Source organism: Cinclus cinclus, chromosome 10, assembly GCF_963662255.1.
Source record: "Cinclus cinclus chromosome 10, bCinCin1.1, whole genome shotgun sequence".
Lineage (NCBI taxonomy): Eukaryota > Metazoa > Chordata > Aves > Passeriformes > Cinclidae > Cinclus > Cinclus cinclus.
In genome coordinates, this window is record NC_085055.1 from 24,981,015 (window position 1) to 25,007,689 (window position 26,675).

Genomic DNA, 26,675 nt, shown 5'->3' on the forward strand with positions numbered 1-26,675 from the left:
GCAGGTCACAAATTAACTACTGTAATGCACTAACAAATGAATATTGTGTAAATATTTTTCTGTCCTTATGGATTCTTGGAGTTATAAAGTTTAATTACATTGCATATAGATCCAAAGGGAATAGCAACTATGGCTGTATGAGAATATATATCATTAGGGTTGGAACACACTCATGATGAGGACAACTCTAGTGCCCACTTAAATTATTTCAAGACAACAGCTTTAGGCCATGCCTTAACTGTGTTAGACCATTATTGATTCAACACAACCAAACCCAATATTTTCCTGGGCACAGTAGACAGCCAGAGGACAATGTAATTTGAATAGATAAAATGCTGTCTTTATGCATTGATTAGAATTCAACAGTTAAAAAGCCCTGCTGCCATACTATCCAAGGCACCAGCACAAGAGACTGGGAACTGCTAATGTCTTACCTGCAAAAGACTCTTTCTTAGAGTCCAGTTTTGCTTTACTGTCAGTGAAAATATGCTGTCCTTTACTCTTGACCTTACGGGCATATTGACAAACCTCCTGAAAGCAGTTTGGGAAGAACAGTTATTTCAAAATTTTGACTTAAAAGGTGTAATACAAAATTTTGACATAAAACATTATAGACAGCGACTCCTCCGTAGACTAAATCTAACCACAGTTAATCTCCATCTTGCAATTAGTTTGAACACAGGAGAAATATGTATAGATACAATTTTATTGTGCCACTGCAAAAATTTGGAATTGCAAAGAGAAGAACTTTAAAATATGTTTCTTGTTCACAATTACTCTGTATTTTGTTTAATCTCTTTGAATAACTTCGATAGGAAAATATAAAATATCCATTACAAAGATGACTTCAGAAAGAAAACTATCACTTGGTTAAGAAAACTAGAAGTCTAACCAAGCACTGACAGGATGTTATAGAGCTGGACTGTAACAGCCTTCACTGTCTGGAAATAGTGAAGGAATGCCAGGCATCAATTTTCCAGTTAAATAAAAAATCCTGAGACTTCATCTGCTTACTCCACCAGTATTTAAAAACTGAAAGCCAGGAAAGTGACCACCTCGGCAAGAGCAGGAGTCTGCAAAGTCTGATCACAGAAGCACAAATCAGATTTGGGAGAATTAGCCTACAAGCAATACAACTTATCAAGGAAAATTTTTGGCTTTCAGAATTAAATACAAAGTAAAGTTCAAAGCACAAACTAGAAAATTGTTTTAGTCCGTTCAATTTATTTTGTTCTGTATAAATGCTGTATTTTTGCAACATTGAAAGTGATCAGGGCCAAGTTATCCCTTGGTTATGCAGGTATTACTGCATTTATCTTCATACTTTCATTTGGGAAAACAGTAATTACAGACTTTTCCCTCCCAAAAGAAATTGCTTTCACACATCCAGCTGGTTTCCCCAAGAAACACAAAATAGAACATGCAACAGACATTAGGTTAAGTAAACACACTGAAAAGGTTTAAATTCTTTATACCACTGACTTTCATGTCTATCCCTGTGCTTCAGTACCCTGAGACTTCATCTACTAGAAATGTTTAATCCCTCAGACAAGTGTTTTTCTACGCTGAATAAAAAAAGAAAGATGGCATTTTCTTTACACTTTCTCCTAGTTCTAATTTGAAAATGTTAATCTAAAAGTTTAAAATCCCCACTTTAACTGATTTGTTTTGTGCCACATACTTGAATGAGAAAAATTCAAAACCTACAGGTTTATCCTTATGAGTGTCTTCATTATTATTTCCTGTGCTGTCACTGGAGGATGCCACACTCATCAAGTGCTCATGTGAACCATTGCTACCCAGACTTCCATAGCCACTGGATCCACTGTTGTGTACAGGCTGTTAAAACAACATTAAAAAAGAAAAAAAAAAAAGGTATGTATACACACACACACCTCCCCTTCCTCAGGACACCAGTAATTCCATGTCAGGAACAGAGATTTTATTTTACCCTAGGTTTTTTTGTGGTCTTTTTTTTTTTTTTTTTAATTTGTTTGTTTTTTGTTTGTTTGTTGTCTGGAGGACTCCATAACTACATGAAATTCTTAAGATATCAACTGGACCTTTAACACAGTCCAGTAAGTCTTGTCTGGTAATCATGAGTTCAAGGAATTGCCAGGATTGTAGCCCAAGATTCCAGTACAGTAGAAGAAGCTGAACAAAATGTCACACCAAGATAAATAGCCTTTCCTCAGCAGGACATGAGCAGGGGAAGAGCAAAGCACTTGCTGTACCTGCAGTAAGAGCCGGTAGATCTGCTCAGTGATCTCCTGAACACTGGGGTGAAGGATTCTGTCCTCTGTGTAGTTAGGAGCAGCAAAGACATCTTCATTTAAGGGACCCCTGCACAAACCAAACATACACCAGCTCACTGCAAAGGCAACTGCTTCAACTGGAGAGACCCCCCAGTTTCAATTTACCACCTATATATCCTACACAGAATCTAGTGCTTATTCCGTTCCCTCATCTTAAGGGCCTCTATGTAAACCTGAGGGAAGGGAAAACAAAAATAAATTGACTTACGTCCTAACTTTGTGCCTTCCAATAATAAACGAAACTTTCCGACTCCAGGGGTTGATGAAACTGGACCAGCTGGTGTCCATGGTGATATAATCTCCATTCCTAGTGCAAAACCTGATTGGTGAATAGTCAAAAGGCTGCCCTCCATACTGAAGAACTGCAATGAAGGATTCAAACAGAAGTTTCAGATGAACGTTTGCACAATTCTACGCAACAATTCGGGATTTTACAATGAACTGTACATTCATGGAGGAATGGACGTGAAATTTACTTCCTCTCTATGGAGGAAGATTCCACTTGAGGGAACAAAGACTGGGTACATTGATACATTCAGAAATACTGAGCTAGAATAAGCAGATCTTCATAATTTACTGGACTATGGTTAAGAAAACCATCTTTAGAATACAACAAGCTAAAGAAGGCTGAAGAAACAGCTTTACAAACTTTGCCAGAATGGCTCTTATTTTCTTCTTTATGAAATAAGAAAGACTGTCATGTAAGACATGACAATTTCTATCACATTCTCAAGATAATTTTCTTTATGTATGAAATATTCCTTTACTGTCAATTTGTTTACAAGAGATATGCTTCATAGAAAGTATAAAACAGTGATTTCTCATTTTCATGGATTTACATTAAGAATCGAGTTGTGCAGTAAAAGATTCAGTAAAAGATTCAGATTTACTTATGGAAAAAAAATCAAAGACACAATTAATTTTCTCCCACCACTTGTTGAGGTCTTTGTAATCCTTATTATAAAGTTCTAGAAAGAAATTTATATTTCTGCCACAGTTAAGAGGTTACATACTTTTTTTGTGAATTGCTAGCATTAAGGGTCTGTCATTTGGGTGAAGATGCACCAAGACTGGCGTTCCTATTAAATCCTGAGGTAGGTATCCCAACAGAGGTACTGCTCTGGAAAAAGAAAGACAAAGAAAACATAATAGAATAAATGTATATTTCATGTTTAAAATGTTTTCATTTTAAGCTCTCTTTGTTTTTCCTGTGAAGAGAATTAATAATTTTAAGTTTACATTTGGTGTAAAAGCAGTGCCAAGTTAACAACAATCATGCACATAGGGCAAGGGGGGCTTGCTTTGTTTGTGGGTGGGGTTAGACCACATCAAGGAGTCTGCTACAGCAGTTCTGTCTTTCCCTTGCTGCCTAACTTTAGAGGATAAATACTTACCCTAATTTTAAAAGAGCATTAATAAAGTTTAATCTTGTAAAACTCTCATGAAGGTAAATAGTACCCCAATCCCCTGGCAGGAAGCCATGGCTCAGGATCACAGGATTACCAGAGCTGAACTAGCACCAGGGGAGCTGATCAGCACCCAAGACAACTTTCACACAGGCAGGTGAAGAGTTCAACTCAAAGGAGCTGAATGGGAGCAAGCTTATTAACTAGAGAATTAAAAGCAGTGGTACTGAATTCCTGCATGTTATCCATTACCACTTCTAGTGATATGAAAAACTAATTTACGTGACAAAATAATTTTTACTGATCACTTCAAGCACCTGCATTAAGGATAAAGGAGTGAAAGTTCACAAATATCACTTTGCACCTTACCCTGAAGGTGAACCACTGAAAATGTGCTTTGGAAAAAAAAAAAAAGTATGAAGTCAACACTACTCGGTGATGTTTAAGTTGCCAGATGCCAACAAGTCATCTTGTAAGCTCAAAATGCTGTACACCTTCCCCCCAGCCACTCTTGGTGCCAAAGGCCCGGAGGCAGGGAGGTATCTGAGTATCTGAACAGCTTTAATGAAGAACTCAGCCCCAGTGCAGCAGATGGGGGATCTGTGTCATGTAGGAACTCAAAAGCATCATGCAGCAAATGCCTTCAACACTGCACTTCCAACAACCCACTGGAATTACATCAGTTCCCCAAAACATCAAACATACCCTTCCAGCAAAGAGGCTGGGAGTGGAAAGGGGATAGCAACTAATGCCTTATTATCAAAGCAATTAGTTTAATAATGAGTCTGAAAAGCTTGTAGATGAACTAAAGCAACAGAGCAGAAATTGGCATGGAACTCATACCAAATCAGATCACTTTGACACATTGACATTTAGAAGCGCTGCCAAGTTCAAAACACATGAGAAAAGTTGTGCTGCTAGAGGACCTTAAAATCTCAGACAACTCCAAAAAACTTCAGCCAGGGCTTCATCAGATAACACTGTAAGAAGGTTTTGTTCAGCACTGTTCCTGTGCTTTGCCACATGCTTTATGAAAGTTGGGGATCTAGAATGTGAGACTGAGCTGGCCTTGCCTTTTCTGACGAAAAGGAAATTAAAAGATGATCCAGGAGCTTCCCACACTGCTGGAAAGAGGAGTTACAAAAACGGAGTTACATTTTCTTGATGGTGCCAGACAATAATACTACAGGAAATAGTCCCAGACTGAATCTGGAAAGCTGATGCTGGATGTTAGGAAAAGGTTTTTAACAGAGCAGTGCAACACAGGAGGCATCCCATATGGACTGAAGGTTTTCAGGCATTATTGAGACAAGGCCACAGCAGACCTTAGCTAGGGCTGGGCAAGGTTTCATTTCAAGCAAAGAGATGGAACCAAGACCTCCAGCAGTCCCTTCCAATCAGCCCTTCCGTGCTCATATAATGTTGTATTTGAGAATGATGTCTTGGCACCATTATGCTGCCTCATAATGAGTAACTCATAAAAATTCAGAGGTTAAGTTAATTTATTAATTTTATGAATGCAAATACACACGTGGCTTAAGAATGGCTGATGAGATGCTGCCAAGTTTAGTTTGTGTTGTACAGTGACATTTAAAGTGTCAAAAAACATGAATAAGTCTCTCCATATTACTATTGTAAGTTACGTATAAAACTGCTTTAAATTAATTTACAAAGATCAATCCACTGTGAACTACTTACACGCATGTGCATGAAGTTATCAAATATATTAAGACAAATAGGTATGATCCATTTATTTTCAAGAAAATATTTCTTTTTACTTAACATACTCTGTGCAGAGATCCACCTGCAGGGTTCAGGCAAATATGGATTTTTCCAACCTATGAACACATCCTGATTACAGAAATTAACTTTATTTTATGGAAGTCAAGCAACAGTTTCAGGGTTATGTTATGAGCAACACTCAGTCAACAGCAGGTGCTCAGTTGCACATTTTTAAATATTAAGAGTCTGCTTTCTTTAAGAACCTCTTGCATTGTGTATTCCACCAAACCCTGGAGGGTTTAAGAGCAATAAACTGCATATGCATGTCTTGGTAAACATTTATCAGGCTGCCAGTGCTCTCAGGAGCTAAATAATTGAAAGCAAAATCAATTACACAATCATAAGAACAGAAATAAATGACGCAAAGTGCTAATATCAGACCAAGATGCAATCAACCTTCACTGGAAATGTTAGAAAGTGGTATTTGACAACAAGTGGCAACATCAGACTAACAGGAAAGAAGCTTCCATAGCATCCACAGGGAAGGATTTATGGGACTTGCTCCACTCAAAGCCAAGAATAAGGGCAAGGCTCTCCACTCAGTAATTCTGCCACTTCTGTTAAATGACTACTGGAGATCACTGAGCTGTGGATGCACAAGGAACAGAAGCTTTGCACTGTGCTTTTAGCCTCTTTGTAAAGATAAACCCACTCTGCAGCTGGCTTGATGCATGCGTGGAAATGAAGGAGAGAGAAAAATCCACAAAGAAGACATAACTCCAGTGGCTTAAGCAGTTTTTCATCAACTTGAGCTGTTTAGAGGGACTGTATAAATCACAGCATGGGAAAAAACAGTTTGTCAGCATTACACTGTCTATCCTACAGTGAACTGTATCTATCTGTGTCTATCCTACAGGAACTCAGCCACAACATCTGCCACTTTACAGATAAAACTGTCTGAGAAGTTAAACAGTGCTCTTTTTACCTTGACTCCATCTTAGTGAAACATCTCAATAACCTCCTTTCCCCAATCCCCCTCTCTTCTGCTGCATTTAAGGATTATGCCAAGAATGAAATTTTTTTCAGAAACAAGATTTTCACCCAAAAAATACCACAGAATCTCAAAATTGTCCATTATACTCCTACTCTGTCTGAAGACATCTCCCCATCTGAACCTACAAAGAAAATATTAGCATTCTTAGAATGCTTAAAAGCAAATGGGAGTTATCTCAGAAGTCAGATGCTACCATTGCATCTAACTTAGTTTTTGCTATGGAGAGGAAAAAAAAAAAAAAATGGAGTGCCGTATAGAGCCCAAATATCAGAAACCATCACAAAGAGAATATCAAGGAAAGTGGAAAAGGATGAAGAAAGGCAGTGTTTTCAACTCAGGAGTAAGTGAATTCTCTTGCCAAGTCCACAGGGCTCAATACTGGGTGCAGCTGTGTTTAATGTGTTTATCCATGATCTGGCCAAGAGGATGGAGAGCACCCTCCATCAGTTTGCAGACAACAGCAAATTGGGCCAGAGAGTTGATTCTCCCAGGGAATAAGTGACAGGACAAGAGGAAATGGCCTCAAGTTACTCCAGGGCAGGTTTAGACTGGCTATTAGGAAACATTTCTTGGTGGAAAGGGTTGTCAAGGAACAGGCTGCCCACAGAGGGGGTGCAGTCACCATCCTCAGAGGTATTTAAAAATGTGCAGATAAGGCATTTAGGGACAGGGTTTAGTGGTGGACTTGATGATCTTAGAGGTCTTTTGCAACCTAAATGATCCCATGAAAGCTCGGTTTAAACCTCAATTACTAAGTCTATGTATATGCATAAAGATCATGGGTGGCATTTTTGTTTCTAAGTCGGAATGCAAATATTTACTCTAACCAGCTTTCATGACTGTCAAAGGAATGTGAAGTCTTCAGCCAGTGTAATTTGAACCATTTTTATATAATTTCTTTTTTTAAAGATCTAATGTTGCATTGAACAGCTGTACCTTTAGTTGTAGCTGGGCCAGCAGAGAGCGACAGCAGTATATTTACTGAATCAAATTAAATAAAAAACAAAAAATCCACACTTAAATGTCTTACACATGTAATAATTGGCAGCACAGGAATTCTTTTGAACATGGGTTCATTGACTGACTTGATGTCAAGAATTTCCCAAGAGGGAAGGAAAGTGGAAGAACAAGTTGTTTGCAGGCACTTAAATACCAGTGTAATGTGTTCTCATGCTTAGTGAAAATTGGGGAATGTTCCTTTCTTAGCTTAAACACTCTTCAGTAGTTGCATAATTTTCTAACCCCATACAGACTCCTTAAATACTGCAAAAATACTGGCTAGCTTGCTCAACAGTAAATTGAAAAATAATTTTTTTAAGTTACCTTTCATCTACATCCTGGAACAAACAGGTCGGTGTGTGTGTGGTTGTAAAAATTCTTTTGTCAGGAGGAATTCTGGGTGCTGAGAGAAAAATAAAAGCATATTAGCAACTAGGGGCTTTGCATATATAATACTTCAAGCTGCCAGTCCAAAATTCTGTCTGAGCAAGGACCGAGAACAGAAACAATTCTCTTTCACTTTAATAAAGCTTGAACAGTTCTTACTTTTACGAAAGCAAAGTAATCTTTGTGCACTCAAGGATTACCTTCATAACCAGAATGGACTTTTTCTGCAAGCAACACACAGCAAAGCTGGTCTTCTGCTATTTCTGGATCTTGCACTTTGATAAGGTAAGGAGTCATCCGGAATGGGTGATAGCAAATCTCATTTTCACGCTCCTTTCCCGCACTAATAATTAGAGAGAGTTAATTATTTCAACAGATTCATCTTACACTAAATAAAATTTTAATTTAGCCCTTGTATTTCCCTCATGACACAAGAACTGTATGTTAGCTACTAAAATAGCACCCAAGATCTTAGCTTGAGGGTTTTTTGGTGGAAGAGAATCTAATTCTCATGGTATCCTTTGCATACCGGCTTCCCTAAGGAATGTGCTGTTCTCCCTACTGCCTGAAACAAATATCTACAACAGCATTACATGGAAGTCTGACAGAAAAACCCAGCTCACACAGTAGATGAAGTTACTTTCTGTCCTTCAGAGGGATGAATTTACAGGGCTTTTTTATGAAGACCGCTATATCCCCATAGTTAACACAAAGACCATCTTTTCATCAATATTTACTCCAGTTTAGAGGGAGTGAACATTCAATATTTAATAACAGGTGTTTGCTTAACCAGAATGCAAACATAGTAATGAAAATAACCATTTACACAGTGACCAAAGAAGAATCAGTTATAATAAGTTCGTAACAGCAGAGCTTAATAAAAGTAAAGCTTTTCAAATCAGTGTTAGTTGGACAAAAAAAATCTCCAGTAACACTAGCAGTACTTTTACAGTACATCCAATGCAACACTCTGGAGCACTGCATTACCTCCAATTCATTTCAAGTTTATTCATACCTCAATAATAAATATTTACTTCAGAAGTAATCAAATAATTGGATCCACTATTTTTGTTTCAGGAGTGCTGCCAGAGAGGCAGTAAGCATCAAGAAATCAAATTGCACAAGAACAAACATGAACTCAGTTGCCAGCTTTTCCTAAATTAAAAAAAAAAAAACAAAACCTAAAAAAAACTAAAGAGGAGTGATTTGGGGCAGGAAAAGAAGGAAGAAAAGCAAACCAAAGAATTGTGCTCTCTATTAACTGCAGAAGGGACAAGCCAAGCTACTCTCGAGTATCTTCCTGTGGGATACCTGAGACAAATTTGAGACACTGGTTTTCTAGAATGAAGGAGACTCTGCAGCAGGTGCTGAACCATTCTATTTACATGAACCAAAGGCTTTCCAGAACAAGAGGAGATGCTGTACCACCTTCTTTTATGGCACAAAGGTCAATATTCACAGGGATTAACTTCCAAGATGGAACTTCCTGAAATCAGTTCAGTTTTCTCTGTTGCTACTACAGTTAATCAACTCGAGGATGTGCATATGTTTTGCTTCATGATCACATTATGAAGAAGCATGAAATGTACATACCACATGGTTCTTATAAAAGACAAATACTTATGTAAGGCTTGCTTCCATAACACAACACTAAGCTTTACAATATTGTCTTACCTGATGCGACAGAAAAAAGATTTCTCTTCCATGCAGTCCTGAGTGGAAGACTCTAGAAATATTAAGCACATTTCACAACAAGTTATAAATTACCAGAAGACGGTGATATTTAGTAAAAAAATATTTCCTTAGATAATAAACTTACAAAAAAAAAAAAGTTTATGTTCCCTGAAGTCTCCATATGTATTGGTTAAACAATGTACATCATAAGCAACTAAATCTGAACACCACTCAGATTCTGAGGCTGGTGTGTGAATCACAGCTCCTTGTTTATTGAGTCTTTTTCCTACATATATCTGAACAGCTCTCCAGTTGGAGCTGCTTATTTTATCAAGTCTTTCACAGTACTTTATGCCAAAGATCAAAGATGTTTGATTACCTAGGACCCCAAAATTTTACCCTTTTCCTAGAAGGACAATAGGACAGCTCGAACACCAAATAATTTCCTAGCACCCTCTTTCTCTCTTTTTCCTGAAGACTTCTCATGTTTTAAGCTTATTTCCCTCCTTTTCCAGAGAAGCCACACACACAGGGGAAGCTCTGGCATTTCAAAGGGCTTCAGTGAATATTACATCATTTGGCAGCTGATATATGAGAGAGTGTGCACACTTCTACTTATTGCATTTTTCAAATTTGAATCTACACAGAAACATAATAAAGCCACAGAAATTGTTTCAAGAAAGCAATACCAAAACCCTTCTGCATAATAGAGTAGTCAAGATTACATACCATGTACCACTGACCCTGTTTTGAGCCAGAGATTGCACTAGAGACCTCACAAGGTCCCTTCTGACCTGCTTTATGTACACATTGCTTTGCACACATGCATATGTATGTATGCATGTTTACTGCTAATTGTTTTTTCATATTACATATGGTTCACACCCTGACTTCACTTCACAGATTCAGTATGCAATGGATTGGAATTTCAAACATTTAGAGCAGACCTTGAATTTCAAGTGTTTAGTTGAAATAGTTGGCAGATATTTCTCAATTACTAACATCTGTAGGTACATGAGTAAAACAATCCTACCACAAACATATCTAGTGCCCTGAGACAGCTGATCCTTCAGCATTAATTATGCCTAATATAATCTTCCTAAGGCTAGAAGAGAGCTGTGATTACACTTGGTGAGTGCACAGTGATGACTGCTGAAATACCTTTTTCTACACCATAATCAAATTGTCCAGTACTCAAATCATAGCCTTTTAAAAAGAAGGAGACAGACTATTGTCCCCTTTATACTTGAGGAAGAGAAAATGTGAAGAAAAATTGTTTTCATTTGATTACTAGTACAAGTGGAAAGTAAATTCACCATTGAGCATGAATTTTGTTTTCCTTGCATTCATCATCTGGCTGAAAGGGGAATGAGAACTGATAAATATTGGCATTGAGAAGACTTTTAAAAAACAGACAAGTCTTGTTGATTTATAGAATAGATCTGTACACCTAGTGCTGTTCAGAGGTGCTCTAATTATGCTCCTTTGCTGCACCCTCAAGAAGTGATGGGGAAGGATGGAAGGACATTCAAAATCAGTTGCAAGTATTTGCATTTGTGTGACTGAAAGAAGGCCAGAGAAACACCTGCTGTTGAGACCACTCACCAGCTCTATTGCAAATGTTCCATGATGGTAATCTGTATGGGGTGGTAGAAGTATAGAACACACTGACATCCTGAGGTGCCAAGAACTCCACAAACTTGGCATTTTTAAAATAACCCCTCTTGCAGCGGAGAATAGAAGCAGCTTGATCAGAGATGTACAAAATTTTCCCAGTTATCAAAGAAACAGCTACAGCAAACATATCCTAAAAAACAAAAATCTCAAATTATTCAGACAGTTGGAAATTTTCCTCAGTGCAGCATATATTTCTGAGAAAAGCATTTAAGATATAAAAACATTTTTAAGTTCATTTTATTGCAAATGTTTTTCAACACGACGAATCTGCTCATTAAGTAGACACAGAATATTTTTCAATTATGTAGTCAGAATAATACACTACTATTTACTGGGCTGCAAATCCTAAATATCATTGTCTACAGTTCTATGATGCAGAATGAATTTACAAATTAAGAATTCATCACCTTCCAGCTATGTAACTTCACATTTTCCCTGTGCTTGTTACAGACATTATTTACATTTATGAAATTCAGATGTTTTTGAAAGGCTGTTTGTGTTAGTTGGTCCATCCACAAAAAGTGAAAAAAGGGCTCTAAACCACTTGGTAAAAATAATGAGTACACAGGTGGGAAGAAGTCCCACACACTTGGATTGTTCCTCCTCCTGCCACAGAGGAGCTCCCTGCATCAAAACCTTTAGCACTCCATTCACAAATGCTGTGCAGGAACTGAAGAGCTGTCAGCAGAACACTGCTTTCACACACAGATATTCATATTAATTGAACAATGGTTATGATATTTGGCTGAATTTCTCAGTTGTACTCTACACTTCCTATTTATTTCACCTTGTGGGCAGCCTTTACTATTCACAGATTTAACAAAACCCACCTACTTCAAGCTATGGAACATCCCCCACCGTGCTCTTTAGAGAATTCAGACTTCATATATTCAAACAGAGGCTGCAGTTCAAAAAAATAGTAGGAGGCATAATATATTTAGGTGCCATTATTTTTTGAAGACTCCATAATTTATTCGTAAAATACTAATAATATGCAAATAAATATAATTTTCAAAATCATTCAGGTTATCATTTAACTACTAGAACTACAGTGAAGGTCCTAGCTGTTCTTATCTCTATGAGAACACAGCATCAGTGGACCCCACAGAAAGCCTGCACAATTTGCAAAGACCAGACAAATCCCACAGAAAAGCACACAGTGATTCCAATAACTTTGTCACTCTTCAGTCACACTAACACAAAGAACTGGTGAAACATCAAATAACCCCAAGTTATAAGAATAAGATGAAGTGATACACCATGTGCCTCGACTAAAATTTGGAAAAAGTTAACTCTCCAATTTTTGCAAGTGCATTGAAATGAAAACTAATGATGCCTCTCAGTGCTTTGTATCACATGGACATAGAGATGTGTCACACCACCATCTCCAGGCACAAGGTACAATTCAGAGGATCAGGGAGCTCAAGACTATTATTTCCAGTTATTTCCCACCTAACCACAAACAAGTCTGCAAAGTCTGAAAAGGCTCAGAGTTTCTTAACACCTCCTGGAAGGCAAAAGGCAGTTTCTTCAGCTTTGTGGCCTAGCTATCAACCCTTCCATTCAAAGAAGGGGGCATGCCTGATAATCTCAGTTCCAGGGAACATTTTCAATACACACTGAGACTCAGGGCACCGTACTCACCGCATTTTTCATTATGTATTCTGAGGTTATAGTCTCCACTTCTTCCACTGTGTAGGATGACACATTGAGACCAGCAGGTTGGGATTCATTAATCATCAACAACTGGTAATATTCCTCATTGGCTACATGAGAACAACAAAAAATTTATAATCAGGATTATCAATAAACACCCAGTCCAGAAGCAGGCAATGGCAAAAACATTTTTTGGCACAAATGCAGAAGTTGAGAAGTTTGCAGTTGGGAAATCCAGGCACTATTCCAAGTACATAATTTTCCCTTGTAGAGCTTCCTCATCAGTAACTCAAACAACTGTACATGTCTTAATCTACCCATATATGAATGATCATGTATTTAAGTCTGACAGTTCAACCTGTACGAAACTGTAAATTGTTTTCAAATCAATTTTCCAATTGATTTGAACTGAATTTCAACTTCAACTGAATTTCAATTTCAACTGAACAGCAGTAAAATATCAAGCTTCTAGAGAGCTGCTTCAACTCCCAAAGAACAGAAGTTAACAAAGCCAACAAAAAGGCATGACATGAAAATATCTGGTATTTTTTACAAGCTTTTCAGCCATAATGCAGTTCTCTGTGTAGAGCTATGTTTATTTAAATTCCTATCTTGAAAGTTTTGCTCCAGCCAGGTTGGCATTATCTAGACAGTATCACACTTCATTACCTTTAACTTGTTTAATACTTTTAAGGGCATATTTCAACGTCGTTAGGACACTGGATTTGCCTTTGACTCTCTTCTCAGAAGGAAGGTGAGCTTTCAGCTCTTGCAGTGTTTTCAGCAATTCCTTTTGTGTTTTGGCTTTAGTGGACTGCTCACTACTGTAAGATGAAAAACAAAAAACGCATCACTCGAATGCTTGAAGTGACACATCATCCTCAGAGGAGCCCAAATGTACTCTGGCACTTATCCACATCCATTTGTACCACTAGCCTCATTAACTTTGCCAGTACTCAGTATCAGCTTCCAGACTTTAGGGAAATTCTTACATGACCATTGAAAATGAAAGATTTACCAGCACCTGGAGTGTGATTGTAAAATGTACTCTATATGTGCAACAGTACATATGCCCAAGCACCACAGAACTTTTTTTTACTTGGCTGCAGTTCCCCCCTTCCTTTTTAGTGGTATTTTCCTTAGTTCCTTTCAAAATCAAACTCAGAAATGTTCATGGACTTCAAAGGAGAGAAGCAGAAGGTCCATTCAAGTCTGCACCTCCTGTTCAAGCAGGCTCTCTTGAGAAAGGTCCCTGAAAAGGGAATGGCAGTGGAAAGCATCAAGTTAACAAAACAAATGGAGAAATCCTTTGAATAATGTATGCCAGCTAAGCATGGCAATATATTAAGACAAGGAAATTTTGACTAAATCTGTAAGGAAAAGAATCAGAGGAGGCTGGAGACAGAAGCTGCATTCACAGGTCTCAGGTGCATGTTCAGAAGAGCTGTCTCAATGGAGAAGAACAAACTACAGAGATTATCAGTGCCAGTATCAGAAAGTTATTTTCCTTTCCAGTTCCTGATATGTCTCCATTATTGAGAGGTACTGACACAATCATAAAGGAAGAGAAGAGGAAGCAAGGGACGTGAGGGAGAGGGTAGAAAAGATGGATGGCAGATGAGTAGGAAGGAGTTAAAACGATAAATCACCTTGTCTTTCACACCAGAGATTTTAAAAGCTGATCATTCACAACGACCAAGAGAATTATAGAGCTGTTCTTAAATCTTCCTGAATATTTTTTCCCTTCCAAAGGAAAGTCTTCTCTTACCACGTGATTGTCACAGCCGATGATCTGTAAAAAGTTACCCTGGGCACTGCTGTAGAACAATAGTCCTGGCAACTGCACTGCCTGACTTAAGTGGCCAGAAAAGTAGCTTCAGCAGTCAAGCAATTTTCAAGAGGATTTGTGAAAATTTTTCTAAAAAGTTTTAAGAGCTTGAAAAAGTAGATAAATCAACCAATACCTGACAGGTGTTGGGTGTATCTTACCAAAATGCTTGCAAAGTGACAAAGCTGTATTAGAGAACACACATTGTTCTTGCTTCCATCACAATGCACTATGAGAAACGCAGTATTCATTTGCTCACTGGTCATTTTGTACCAAGAAATAATGGCAAGGGATCAAACAAAAGACTATAGTACTCCTTTGGGAAACATTATGTTCATGCTGTGTGTTAAAATCACGTGTACAACGTGGCTTGACAGTTTGGACTGCTGCAATCAAACAACACTTTGTTAACAGAGGTTCATAGAAGAGCCCTCCATGCTGGCAGTAGGAAAAAAGAGAGAGAAAAAAGATTCTGAAATAACTGAGCATATTGCTGGTTTGTACTCTCAGAGTACAAACTGCTTCATGAGCATGGTCAGGTTCTTCTGCAAGGAAAAAAAAAACAACTTTCCAAATTAGCCTATGGCAGCAGCAAATACAGAAGATGGACATTATTGGAAAATAAGTTACACAACTCCAAAATGTTTTTCCAGAGAGCAGTAGCACCAGGCACAGCAGCAGCCAAAGGGAAAGTGTGACTTGCAGAGGACAAAATAAGCAAGTTCCATAAAGATATGAGCTCTTCATTCTGCTTTTTGTGGACAGCAAACTGGAAAGGTACCTACGGATACTAAACTAGAGTTGTTGGTTGGCACTTGATATATGAATGCAAACCCCAGTAATCTGAATCAAAGATTAAGCCTACAAAGATAAGTAGTTTATCAGACTACTTTAGTCCCCCTTTTCAAGAGCATTCTCTAGATACCTTCAGTCTCCCATTGCCAAATAATGATCAGATTCTGCTCTGTAACCCTCTAGCACCGTGCGGATGGCTGGGGAGAACACTCCACCATCTGGATTCCTAATTATTTCAGAGCAGAGAGCTATTAATAAAATTTAAAATTGAAATACCAAAACAACTATAGTAAGTAACCCCCTCCAAAATCTCACAATGAAGAAAATGGAACTAACAGGAAACAGAGATTAAGAAATGCCTTTGGTTCACTCTTTCACACTAAGCAACATAAACTCTAGATCACGATTTCCAGTTGAAAACACAGCATGGAACAAAATCTCCAGGTGCCTGCAAGGCAGACATAGAAGATATGTTGAACAAACACCAAATGGTGCATAGCAGTAATTTGAATTTGTCCTTTTTTCGAGGAACTGCATCAGGTAGAAACATGTTCAGGCAGGCAGGTCTTAGATACGGGTTTTAACATCAGCATGTTCTACCTAGATAGCATTGATCTGCTCAGGACCAGGCTTTGATCTCCTGATCTGACTTTAAAATTGACTTTTAAAAAGCTCACTTAAAAAAATCAAGTGTAGCAGGGCACTCTGAAGTGTCTAAATATGAGCCTTCAAGCTACAAGGCTACCAGGGACAGAAGAGGAGTTCATACAGGATTCATTCCTGCAGCTGGTGTTTGTGTATCCTTTACCCTCACACCCTGGGGACTTGAATCCCAGCAAATGGAACACAGGAGATGCAGGTGATAACAGCTGCTGGACACCAGGAATAACCCAGCTCAATGGTGAATTCTGATGTTAACATGCCACCAGGTTCAGACTAAATTCCAAAGAGCAAAAAAATATTAAAAGCTACAAAACCTCACCATAACTGAAGATATATTCAAACAGACCCACAAAAAAAATTAGAGTTAAGCTACCAAATCAAAACAAAGTAACATGAGTTTAAAGGTTTCCACACAAGTTGCATGGAACAGCAACAAAAAACTCTAATTGAATCAAGTGGTTAATATGACATGCTACTGATTATGGACAGGAAGAAATCAAAGACAGGATTTCTTGTGTAGTCATCCAGATTGAGGCAAAACAAAATAAAAAAAAACAAAAAAACAAATACAACATTATTTAGTTTACAGCATTTAGCATACATGCAAATTACTGAAAAGTATATGCCTATCAATTTACCTGCACCCACTGCTGGACTGATTGTGTTCAGAGTTTGCAATCATCAGACTAAATGCATTTGAGCTTGAACTAGAATAAGGAAAAGAGAAAAAGATCAGTGTTTGAAAACCTAACAAACAACTTTTAGCTCATTGTAGCTTTTTATTTTCATATTAATGACTGGCTGCCTTAAAACAAGCAAATAAAAACAAACAAAACCAAAAAACAAACAACCCACAAAACCCACAAAACCCCCAAAACCCCAGCCCTGAATTTTAAAAGCTTCTGCATAGTACAACAAATGGTCACTAAAGCTGTACACATTTATGTAAGCAGCACAGAACAGCTTGAGTTGGAAAGGACCCATAAGGATCACTGAGTCCCAACACCCTGGTCCTCACAGCACTACTAGGGAGCTGGTTCTTAATATAGCTCTGCTCTGTCCAGTAAACTACTACTGAAAAGATTAAAATAGCATGGTTGCATCCTCACACATAAGAGCCAACTGACAAGTTTTGATACACAATTACAGAAGTTGGTTTACAAGAAAATTAATAAATAAGGCAAGTTAAACACACAATGATGAGAAGATGCAAAATATGCTGGCCATGCAAACACCAGAGACCTTTGCTTTATGAATTAGATTACCTAATTCATATCACATGAGAATACAACTTAAGTATCATACAACCTCTGTGCTGAAGAGGTTTAATACCTTAGCTATTATTCAGAAATATTGATTCAAATTTTAAAAGTCTTCAGGGGCAAACACAGAAGTGAAACGTATTTAATAATTGCTACTACCTTTTATGACAATCTGAAGATTCCATGAGCATTGCTGAATCCTTCCCATTTTCATCAGATTCATGACCATGAGAATCATGCCCACTTGAATAGTTTTCATTTGTGTCATTTCCACTGGAGTCGTTTCCACTGGAGTCATTTCCACTGGAGCCACTGCTCATTTCAATATCTTCCTGAAGAACTTCATGAGAGTGTTCAGGCTTTGCTTGAATTTCTGAATCTTCAGCAATCATCTGGCTATGGCCACTTGGAAGTCCAGAATAATCACTCATCTTGAGCTGCTCTTTTAAGGAAAATGATGGAGAAATGTTTCCACTGATCCCAGGCTGCTGCTCAGGGTTCTGCTCCTCAGTGCTAGAGGAGAACCCCCAGAACTTGACAGAGTCCGTGGGACACTCATCAGAAACACTGCTAAGACCAAGAGCAAATCAAGCCATGTTCAGAATTTTCCCTCTGTACAAACTCTGTTTGGAAGTACAGATGCACAAATCTGAGGAGGAAGGGAAGGAAGAGAAAAAAAATTATTTTCTTGTTTGCCTTGCTGACAAACTGGAATTTGCACTGACTGAAGAAGGCAAAAAATGACATGCATGGTTAATATATTCAGCAGGTGAATAGTTTCAGTTAAATTGAAAATCTCATGCTTTATCATGTAAAAGGTATTTATATTTTAGTAAAAACTCACACATAAAGTTGAATAAACATGGGAAAACTCCTGAAAAGTTAACATATTCCCTTGGTTTTGATTTTCCTACTTAATACTTGTCAGTATTGCTGCCCAGATTTGAATAATAGCTATCATGATTTTCAGTGAAACCATTCCACTGCCTTTCAGTTCACCTCGATAAAGTAAAAAAAAAACTCTATTCAGACATCAGAGCACTGCTTATTTGGTTTGGAAGTAATCTGGGTTGGTCTTCAGTTTTATATTTTGGGTTTTGTTTCTTTTTAAGATTAGTTGGGAGGAAGAACTACTGTACTCTTCATTTCTTTCTTTAAACAATAGCCATGTAGATTGGCAGGCAGACAGAACATACAGCAGGAACAGGGAAACTAAACACACGTGATCACTACCAAGTTCTAAGGCATAAATAACCCTGAGAATAATTTTATCTACTGATTACAACTAATTTGGGGTATGATAAAAAATGCTTGAAAAGGTAAGGTTAAAACAACCAAAACAAAAAACAACCAAAACAAACAAACAAAAAAACATATCCCTGCTTTTAAACCAAATTCTAATGCACTAGGCTCAAAAATCAGAGTGTATGAAGAGGCGAATCAAGGACAAACCAATACAGAAGTACAATCAAAAGAGAAGTACTGGAGAGCAGTTCAACTTTAGTAATAAAAAATAATATTTAATCTGACTCATATCCTCAACCACTTCAGTAACTCAGAGACAACAGTAGTGTAAAACTATGAGTTAAGATTCTTTTTTGACAATCTGTTGTTTTCAATGAAAACAGAACAATGTGTGTTCTTGCCTCTTTGTTCCTTTAAAATATTCAAGATTACAATTATCAACTAATAAACCTCTGACTGGCTTAACAGACAATACAAAACTCACAACCAAATTTTGTTAATATTAACTACAGCAGTTTTGCCTTAAACACAAATAAATAAATATTTATGTTTTTAAGAAAGACTATAAAGGGAAACATTCACAATAGTAATTTCAAACACACTATGATTCAACTCCTCCCAAAGCAACACCACATGGAAGCTATTTTCTTACCTTCCTAACTGATGTTTTTCCAGATATTTTACCTTTATTTGGCATTTCCAGAAAATACTACTTGTCTCCTCATTTGGTCAAAATAATAAGCAAGATACTTGCTTTCATTTAAAAGTATAGCTTATTTTAAAAGTTCACTTCAGCTATCAGTAATGGTATAAAAATATAATTTTTTTTTCCTTACAAGTTTATTCACAAGTACTTTATTACAGTTAACAACAGAAAAATGCCTTTCAATAGACTAAAATACACTTTTTCCTTCTGCATTTAATTCACTTCAGGCACTTCAATGCAGATAAAAGAGACCTCCTGTGATGCTGCTGTATTGAACACTATATCCAGGCACTGAATTACCCCTCAGGAGCTCTGACAGTTATTTTCTGGACTAAGGTTAACCACTTCTGTCTTGAAAATTACATAACCTAGTATTGACTCTGAGACGGAGCCGCAGGCTTACGTCACAACGCACATTCTGTGGTGGCCAATGATTAACTAGGCCAGATAGTTCATCTCCGATTTAATCTCTGGACAGAAGCAGCTCCCACTTCCCCTGCCTTCCTCAGGACGCTGGGAACGAAGCTCCCTGGGCTCTGGCCATGTGCTGCCCACGCCCAGGGCTGCGGGGCTCAGCCGGAGCTCAGCCAGGCCTGGCTGGGGGCGAGAGGCACTAAAGGCACCAGGAGAGCCAGGATGGGACGTGGCACGGGGAACACCTGCACGGGACAAACCTCCTGGTAACGCACCCAGCGCTGAGCCCCTCGTACCCAGGGGATGCTCTTCCCAGGGCTCTGTGAATCGGAGCAGGACTCTTTAAATAACTGCAGCCACTCTCGAAAGCCATATCCCACGTGTCATTTATTCAATTCTTTCTCAGAGGACACCGAGCTTGTAAAGCTCTGTGGAGAGCTCTGGGAGTAAAGGTAATAAACCCCATCACGATTCAAATGAAGCTTTAAGAAAAAAAGGCACACATAGCATCACCTTAAAGGAGGTCTGAGGTGTACAAATGTAAGGAAAGAGCTAAAATTTCTCGTCCTATATTCTGTACCCAAGGTTGGAGTTTGTTCTTGTTTTCCTGGCAAAATGTTACTTAGAAATAGCTTCAGATACACGAGAAAAAATACTGCCATGATCAAAACACTACTATCTGTTAGGAAATTGTATGTTTTCTTTAGAGATAGGAGAAGAGAGCTCTCATAAAATAATAAACTAAAAAAATAACAACTTTGGGCTGCTATATTTACTCCTATGAAGAAAACTATGTAAAACACTACTGATAGGTTTATAAGTATGAACTACCAAAGACAGACTCTCAGCACAGTCCTAAATTCTCTGAAGGTAATTAGCCCAGTATCACAGTAGCACAGTATTAGTATAATTGTGCTATTTATAGGAAGATCAATGATTGTGCCACAGCTTTCCTACTCTGATGTAAATATTCTGTGTTTTAGTCTTTCAGCATAAGAAACCTCTTCTCCTGAATTCTGATGCAATACAGGATTACATGTGCTGTAGTATTTCCAGCCATGAGAATTGTTCACAAATATTTTTTTGACACAACCTTTCCTTGGAAAATTATTTTCCCAAAGTCTTTTCTGTAATCTTTGGAAGTTTAAGAGGCAATGAAAATGTGCCATAGTTAGCATATAGAGTCTTAGAGTTTGAAATTCTGAGCTGTTAAACCACTCGTGAGTAATTTTTTCCATCTCCAAATATCATCTATTCTGTCGTCTCCTCCCTTCTTTCCCTGACACCCAGGCTAGCTTCTGCCAGCTATTTGTAGGAAACTTCATCAGTGTTTCCTTTGGTGGGAGAGAATTGTTTCCCAAATAAATAAATAAATAAAATCTGTATGCTATCCAATAGCTTTTGAGGAATTTCCCATAACTCCTGGAACAAGGTTGACTGCTTCAATGACAGTCAATCTCTCAGGGTTTTAAAAAACATTTTTATTTTAAGCAGTGAGCACAAATTAAAGAGTCACCAACAGAAAAGAAACAGATACTGACCCTTAGGAGATAGTACGTGAATTTTTTTCCCTCTTAATACCTGGCAGAAATTTGTGTCAAGAATAGATTCAGTCCTGTTACTTCTGATTCTAACAAACAACATGCCAGAACTTCTGCAGCTTTGTTCACATCCTAATAACTACATTATAGTGACTATAATTTGGATCCCAAGGACAATCACACACACACAAAAAGAAGAAGGGAAAAAAAACCCCAAAAGGAGTACTTGAGTAATGGAGAAAACACAACTTTGTCATCTTTAAAGGTATGTTTCAAAAAGCACTGGTCAGCTTGAGCTGGAATGGTTTTCTTAGGCAAGACTAGAAGATTAACGTCACTGAAAGCCAGTCTTGCACAAAATTTCTTCAGTTTCAGAATCTCAAAAGCCTCAGTGCCAGAGGCACATACCAGAGTAAGGAATACAGGAAGAGTAAAGAGGAAGGAACAAGAAAAATATTATAATAAACTTGCAAGAGCTTCTGAAGAAAAAGAAAGAGAAGCATTTCTAAAACAAGACTTTACTACTTTGGGGGAATCTTGGTGCTGTTTTAATTTACAATGTGATCTTAAATACATGCCCTAACTTTGGAGACATTTGCTTAAGAAGAGACTGAAGCAGCTGAAAAAAGCTCAGGCTGGCAATAACTCTCCACCACGCTCTGCAATTTAGATAACAAGTGATGCAGCTGGCTAGACTTCACCTTTAAGTGGAACATCTGCATGCAGGCACCAGCACTGTGCAAACACTTCAGGAGCACAGACGGTCAGACAGCACAAAGAAATTAATTTATCTTTGAAACTAATCTCAGGGAAAATTACATAATAAATTGCACATATTCATCCCACTCATATGCTTGAATAAATTCCCAATCACTAACCAAACAACACTGGAAGGCAAAAGCTTGCATGTTTTCCCAGTCTGAGGTTCTCTACTGTTACCAGTGTGAGGACGGTAATTACATCCCATACCAAGTTCAGTAAGCATCTGAACATGGAAACACAAAGAGATCTTTTAGGTTTGATCTTGAAAGAAGACAGGTTTTTCTTTATTTTGTGCTCTATCTTCTAAACTTTTAAGAGAGATTGTCTATTTTGACTCTACAAATAAAAACTCCTTTAATATTAAATTGGTACCAGTTAAGCTTGATTTTAAGGCAACTGGCTCACAAAATCCATTCTATTCCCTCTGGCAAAAGACTAGAGCTCTCTAAGATCCTGATGCAGTGTGTGAAAGATACCATAATTCCATTGAGCACTATGGACAATCGTAGGCATTGATTTGCCAGGATAGATATGGAGCAAATGTCTTCTGGTTATTCATTACCTACAGTTGCTCCTTTATCCTGCAGCAAGACAAGGGAAACAGCCTGAACTTCAACATCACCAAAAAACCACACCAAAATATGTATGGACAAATGCTAAAAGAAGTAACTGAGCCTCTTTTTGAAAAACACCCTTAAGAAGGATTGCAGAACACCAAAGAAGCAGATTTCCTCTGAAACCATATCTTTAAACCCAAAAGTTGTGTTTAAGCAGAGATCTGGTTATAGCCAGAGAAGAGATTTTTTTCCCAAATTTCTTTACTGGCATATAAAGGAGGAGAAGCTACCAGTCCAGAGTCAAAATTATCCAATTCAAGAACTGAGTAAGAGGTAAACATCTCATGATTTGAGTCTAAATTTGCAACTACTACCAACTTACCAATATTTCCAACATTCCCAACAAAGCAAGAGCCACACTACATTTTATGCCTATAAACATGTGAATATCCAGGTACTCTTAACTGTACTACAAGCAATGGGAGATACTCCTAAAGGTCAGGATTAAATTTGACTGAAGATCTTGTCAACAAGAAGGGCTCCCAAATGTCTTCTGGATTTTTGCTTTGCATAACTATGAAACTTTTCTTATTTAGATGACAAATAACTAGCAAGGGTTTAGTTATCTCACGCAATTCTAGATATGATTGAAAATTAACATCTACAATGAATGCATTCTCTCTGTGCAATTAGATGATAATTAAATGTTTGGGAGTCGAAAAACGTTGTGAGAAAATGTTGGAAAACAAATAATAATCCAAGAAGTGACTTGCTCAACTTCACCAACACTGAGAGCTTCGTGTTTTCCTGGCAAGAACAATCAATGGAATACCTTCACTGTGACTTTTCTAGGAAAGGGTGAAGGAAGATGGCAATAGTCTCGAATTATAGGCAACAATAACAAAGATGTTTGACAATATCTTGCAACATTTTTTACTTAAAAAAAAGAAAGGGAACTTTTTTACTACATTATTTAACTCACTCCAAGTAATCAGGAACAAGTTTTGCCCTTTCTCTAAATGTCAATTAAAATTATCAACATCTAGTATACCACAAATGTGCCCATAAAATCTGAATTTCACAGTATTCATGTCTCAAGTGTTTGAGAAGAGTTCACCTTTCAGCTCCAGACAATCCTGAACACTATACTCTTATTCAAGTAAGACTTACTAACAGCCTTACAAGGGTCATCTTCATCAACCACTGCTTTCAGCTGCCACTTTACAAAGGGAACTGATCAACACACAGCCTTGTTCCAGAACCATCTGAGTGCCACCCTGAATTTATAGCAGCACCTATACAGGAAGAAGTTAGCATCTGATCAGGGCCCTGGCATCCACAGTGAGGATGCTTCCAACCAGATTGTTTCCTCGCCGAAGAAACTGAAAACCTGAATTTAAGAATAAGTATGGTTTTGGGCTAAAAAACATTTTGCTTCAAGTTAGGTAAGTCCCAATTTATACCTAAAATATTGTTCAGAATGAGTACATATATATGACTGCAACTCCAGTTTAAAGATAACACAAACACAGAACAATGTATTTTCTGCATAAGCGCTAGAGGAGCAGGAGGGGAAACATCTTTCTACCGGCATGAATCATAATAATTATGTGTGTTTCTTACCTGTTTTTTCTACGAAAAGGTGACAAAAGTGTTTATCAAGCTCCCTCCCAGCTAGCATCAAAAGCATGAGGTGCCTAGGTCCAGAGTCTCCCACATGCATTTAATTCTTGTCTCATCCTCTTCTACTGGAAATCTTTGACCATTACAGAGTCCGGACACCTCTATAACTATAAAATATAAAAGAAATACCTGGGCCCCCCAACAGTGTCCTCTTCAAACAGATACCAGAGAGATGCTCACAGCTATGTCACTCCTATGCAGATAAACGTTGGTTAAACATGAAACTGTCATATAGCACAAGAAGACAAAAATTAGCATTTTAAACACTTTTGCTCTGAAATAAGATCTTAAATAGTTTTAAAGTAATAGTATGTTCTGCACAAGATAAAATAACCCTTAGGATTCACAATCAGAGTGGTACCACACTATGTACAATCTGCATGGGCTGACACAGCCACTGGGAACACAGGGCTGGCCTCCCCAGCAGGGCACAGAGCCAAACCCCTGATGTGGCCAGCAGGAGCTCCAAGTGCTCATCAAGTTTGGTTCCAGTATCATTTAATGGCTCGCTGTCACAGTAAGATTGGTAAGAGCATTAAAGATTTTACCAGGCAGTTATAAAATTTCAATTCATATAATGATTGAGATCAAAAGAGACCTCTGGAGGTACCTTGTCCATCTCCCTGCTCAGGCAGAGTCACCTAAGAGCAGGCCACTCAGGACCACCAACAGATGACTTTCGGTTATCTCCAAAAATGGATATTCTATAGTCTCTCTGAGCAATCTGTTCCAGCACTCACTCACAGTAAAAAAGTGTTTCTTTATGGTCAGAAGTCTGTACTAATGAAGTCCATTAATATTATTATTTTTCCTAACAAAAATGTTTTCTCAAGAGAGACACTGGGAATTTTGATGAAAAAAAAAAATTGAAAGTTCTTCTAGCAAACCTAAGAAACTAAGTCTGTCAGTGCATGCCACTGCCATGTGGCACAAAGAAATGGTAGAATAAAAAACAAAAGTTTGTAAGACCAACACTTGTATGGCAGACAATTACCTCATTCAAAGTGCTTCCTCTGAATATGCAGAAGAAATGTTTGGAACAGTGTTCAAATCCCAAGCTAACCACTCTGGAAGACAGCCCATGCTAACATGTCTTAATTTAACATGCTGCATGTCTACCAACTGTTAAAAGTACATTTGTGTTGGCCAGACTAAAGGAAGAATTTATTCACAACATTCCATCCTGCAAAACATCGTGAAGCCAATACAAGTTCTAACATTCATATTATGATATAAATCTGTATGCACTGGTTCTTTAATATTTTGCCTCTGTTTTTATCATAAACTGATAATACAGGATTTAAATTATAGGCTTTATCTGACCACAAGAAGTATGAGAAATTGCTGTAGCCAGAACTACTTGCAGATTTCAGTTTTTAGCCTGAACATTGAAAATGTGGAATGTCTTTCAGCACCAGTTAAAACCGTTGTTTAAAGACAGCTCTTGCAATTCCTTTACACTAACTCAACTCCCTGTAAAAATTTCAATTAAAACAAGTAAAAAAGGCTTTCAAAAGTCTTAGTTTGCAGATATAGTTGCAGTAGCAGCATGTACCATTTTAATTGTGTATCACATTGGTTTCATGCATTTAACATTTATAAAGACATTAAAACATTAAGAAAGAATAGTCCTTGTAAACTACTAAAAATTCTCATGATAAGCCTTTCTATAATTTAATGGAAAGTAATACAAATCTACACCAAAAGAATTTTTATCTGAAGTAAAATGCCTGGTTTGAATGATTTGTATTTAAACAGTCTGAACAGAATTAGAGGCAATCAATTCTACTTGTTTTCTATTATTTTTCAGAGGAAATGTACAGGTGACCGAGTATGCCCAAGTCCCAAAACACGAAAAGAGTTCATATACATATGGCATCTCCAATAAGATGTTTTCCAGAGAAGGAAGCCTAATTTGTTCAGTTTACAGAGAAGGCAGAACTTGTGACATTTCCTCATTTCCTTCCATACTGATATATATATCTAAGCACAGAAGACTTCAAACATTATAATGGAGTGAAAATCCTGCTGTAGGAACACACCTGTGATATAGGAGGCAAACCAAGTTGACCCAGGTTCACTTTCTGCAGAGAACTGAAGTCACACCTGCAGCATTGAACAAAGAGTCAGCTTTTAGAACCTATTCAGATCACATTTTCCAGCCACAGAAAAATACAGGTTTGTTTGGGTTTTTCTCAATCATTTAGACCAAAAAGACACTGTAGTATTGATCCTCAAAATGTCCCTAACAATTCCATTTGTACTGCAGTGTTACAGTACTATCCAGATCAGCTGTCTTTCCTGTTTGGGGCCAATGCTGTGGCATCAT

General features: G+C 37.7%; 1 protein-coding gene across 3 annotated transcripts in view; it reads right to left on the reverse strand.

Moving 5' to 3' along the window:
* Nucleotides 1–26,447, reverse strand: part of PER2 (period circadian regulator 2) — a 37,047-nt gene extending 10,600 nt beyond the window's left edge. The window contains exons 1-15 of one of the 3 annotated variants that reach the window (XM_062499578.1): nt 26,389–26,447; nt 24,476–24,539; nt 17,598–18,087; nt 16,815–16,883; nt 13,560–13,714; nt 12,879–13,000; nt 11,163–11,364; nt 9,558–9,609; nt 8,084–8,226; nt 7,821–7,899; nt 3,329–3,435; nt 2,524–2,677; nt 2,235–2,343; nt 1,708–1,839; nt 435–531 (exon numbers count right to left, since the gene is read on the reverse strand). In XM_062499578.1, coding sequence (XP_062355562.1) covers nt 435–531; nt 1,708–1,839; nt 2,235–2,343; nt 2,524–2,677; nt 3,329–3,435; nt 7,821–7,899; nt 8,084–8,226; nt 9,558–9,609; nt 11,163–11,364; nt 12,879–13,000; nt 13,560–13,714; nt 16,815–16,883; nt 17,598–17,869 — 1,693 coding nt within the window. In that variant the 5' untranslated portion in view covers nt 17,870–18,087; nt 24,476–24,539; nt 26,389–26,447. Of the gene's footprint in view, nt 1–434; nt 532–1,707; nt 1,840–2,234; nt 2,344–2,523; nt 2,678–3,328; nt 3,436–7,820; nt 7,900–8,083; nt 8,227–9,557; nt 9,610–11,162; nt 11,365–12,878; nt 13,001–13,559; nt 13,715–16,814; nt 16,884–17,597; nt 18,088–24,286; nt 25,515–26,388 lie in introns of those variants that run through there. The other 2 variants (XM_062499577.1, XM_062499576.1) reach the window with 2 other exon arrangements.
* Between the last annotated feature and the right edge of the window lie 228 nt (nt 26,448–26,675).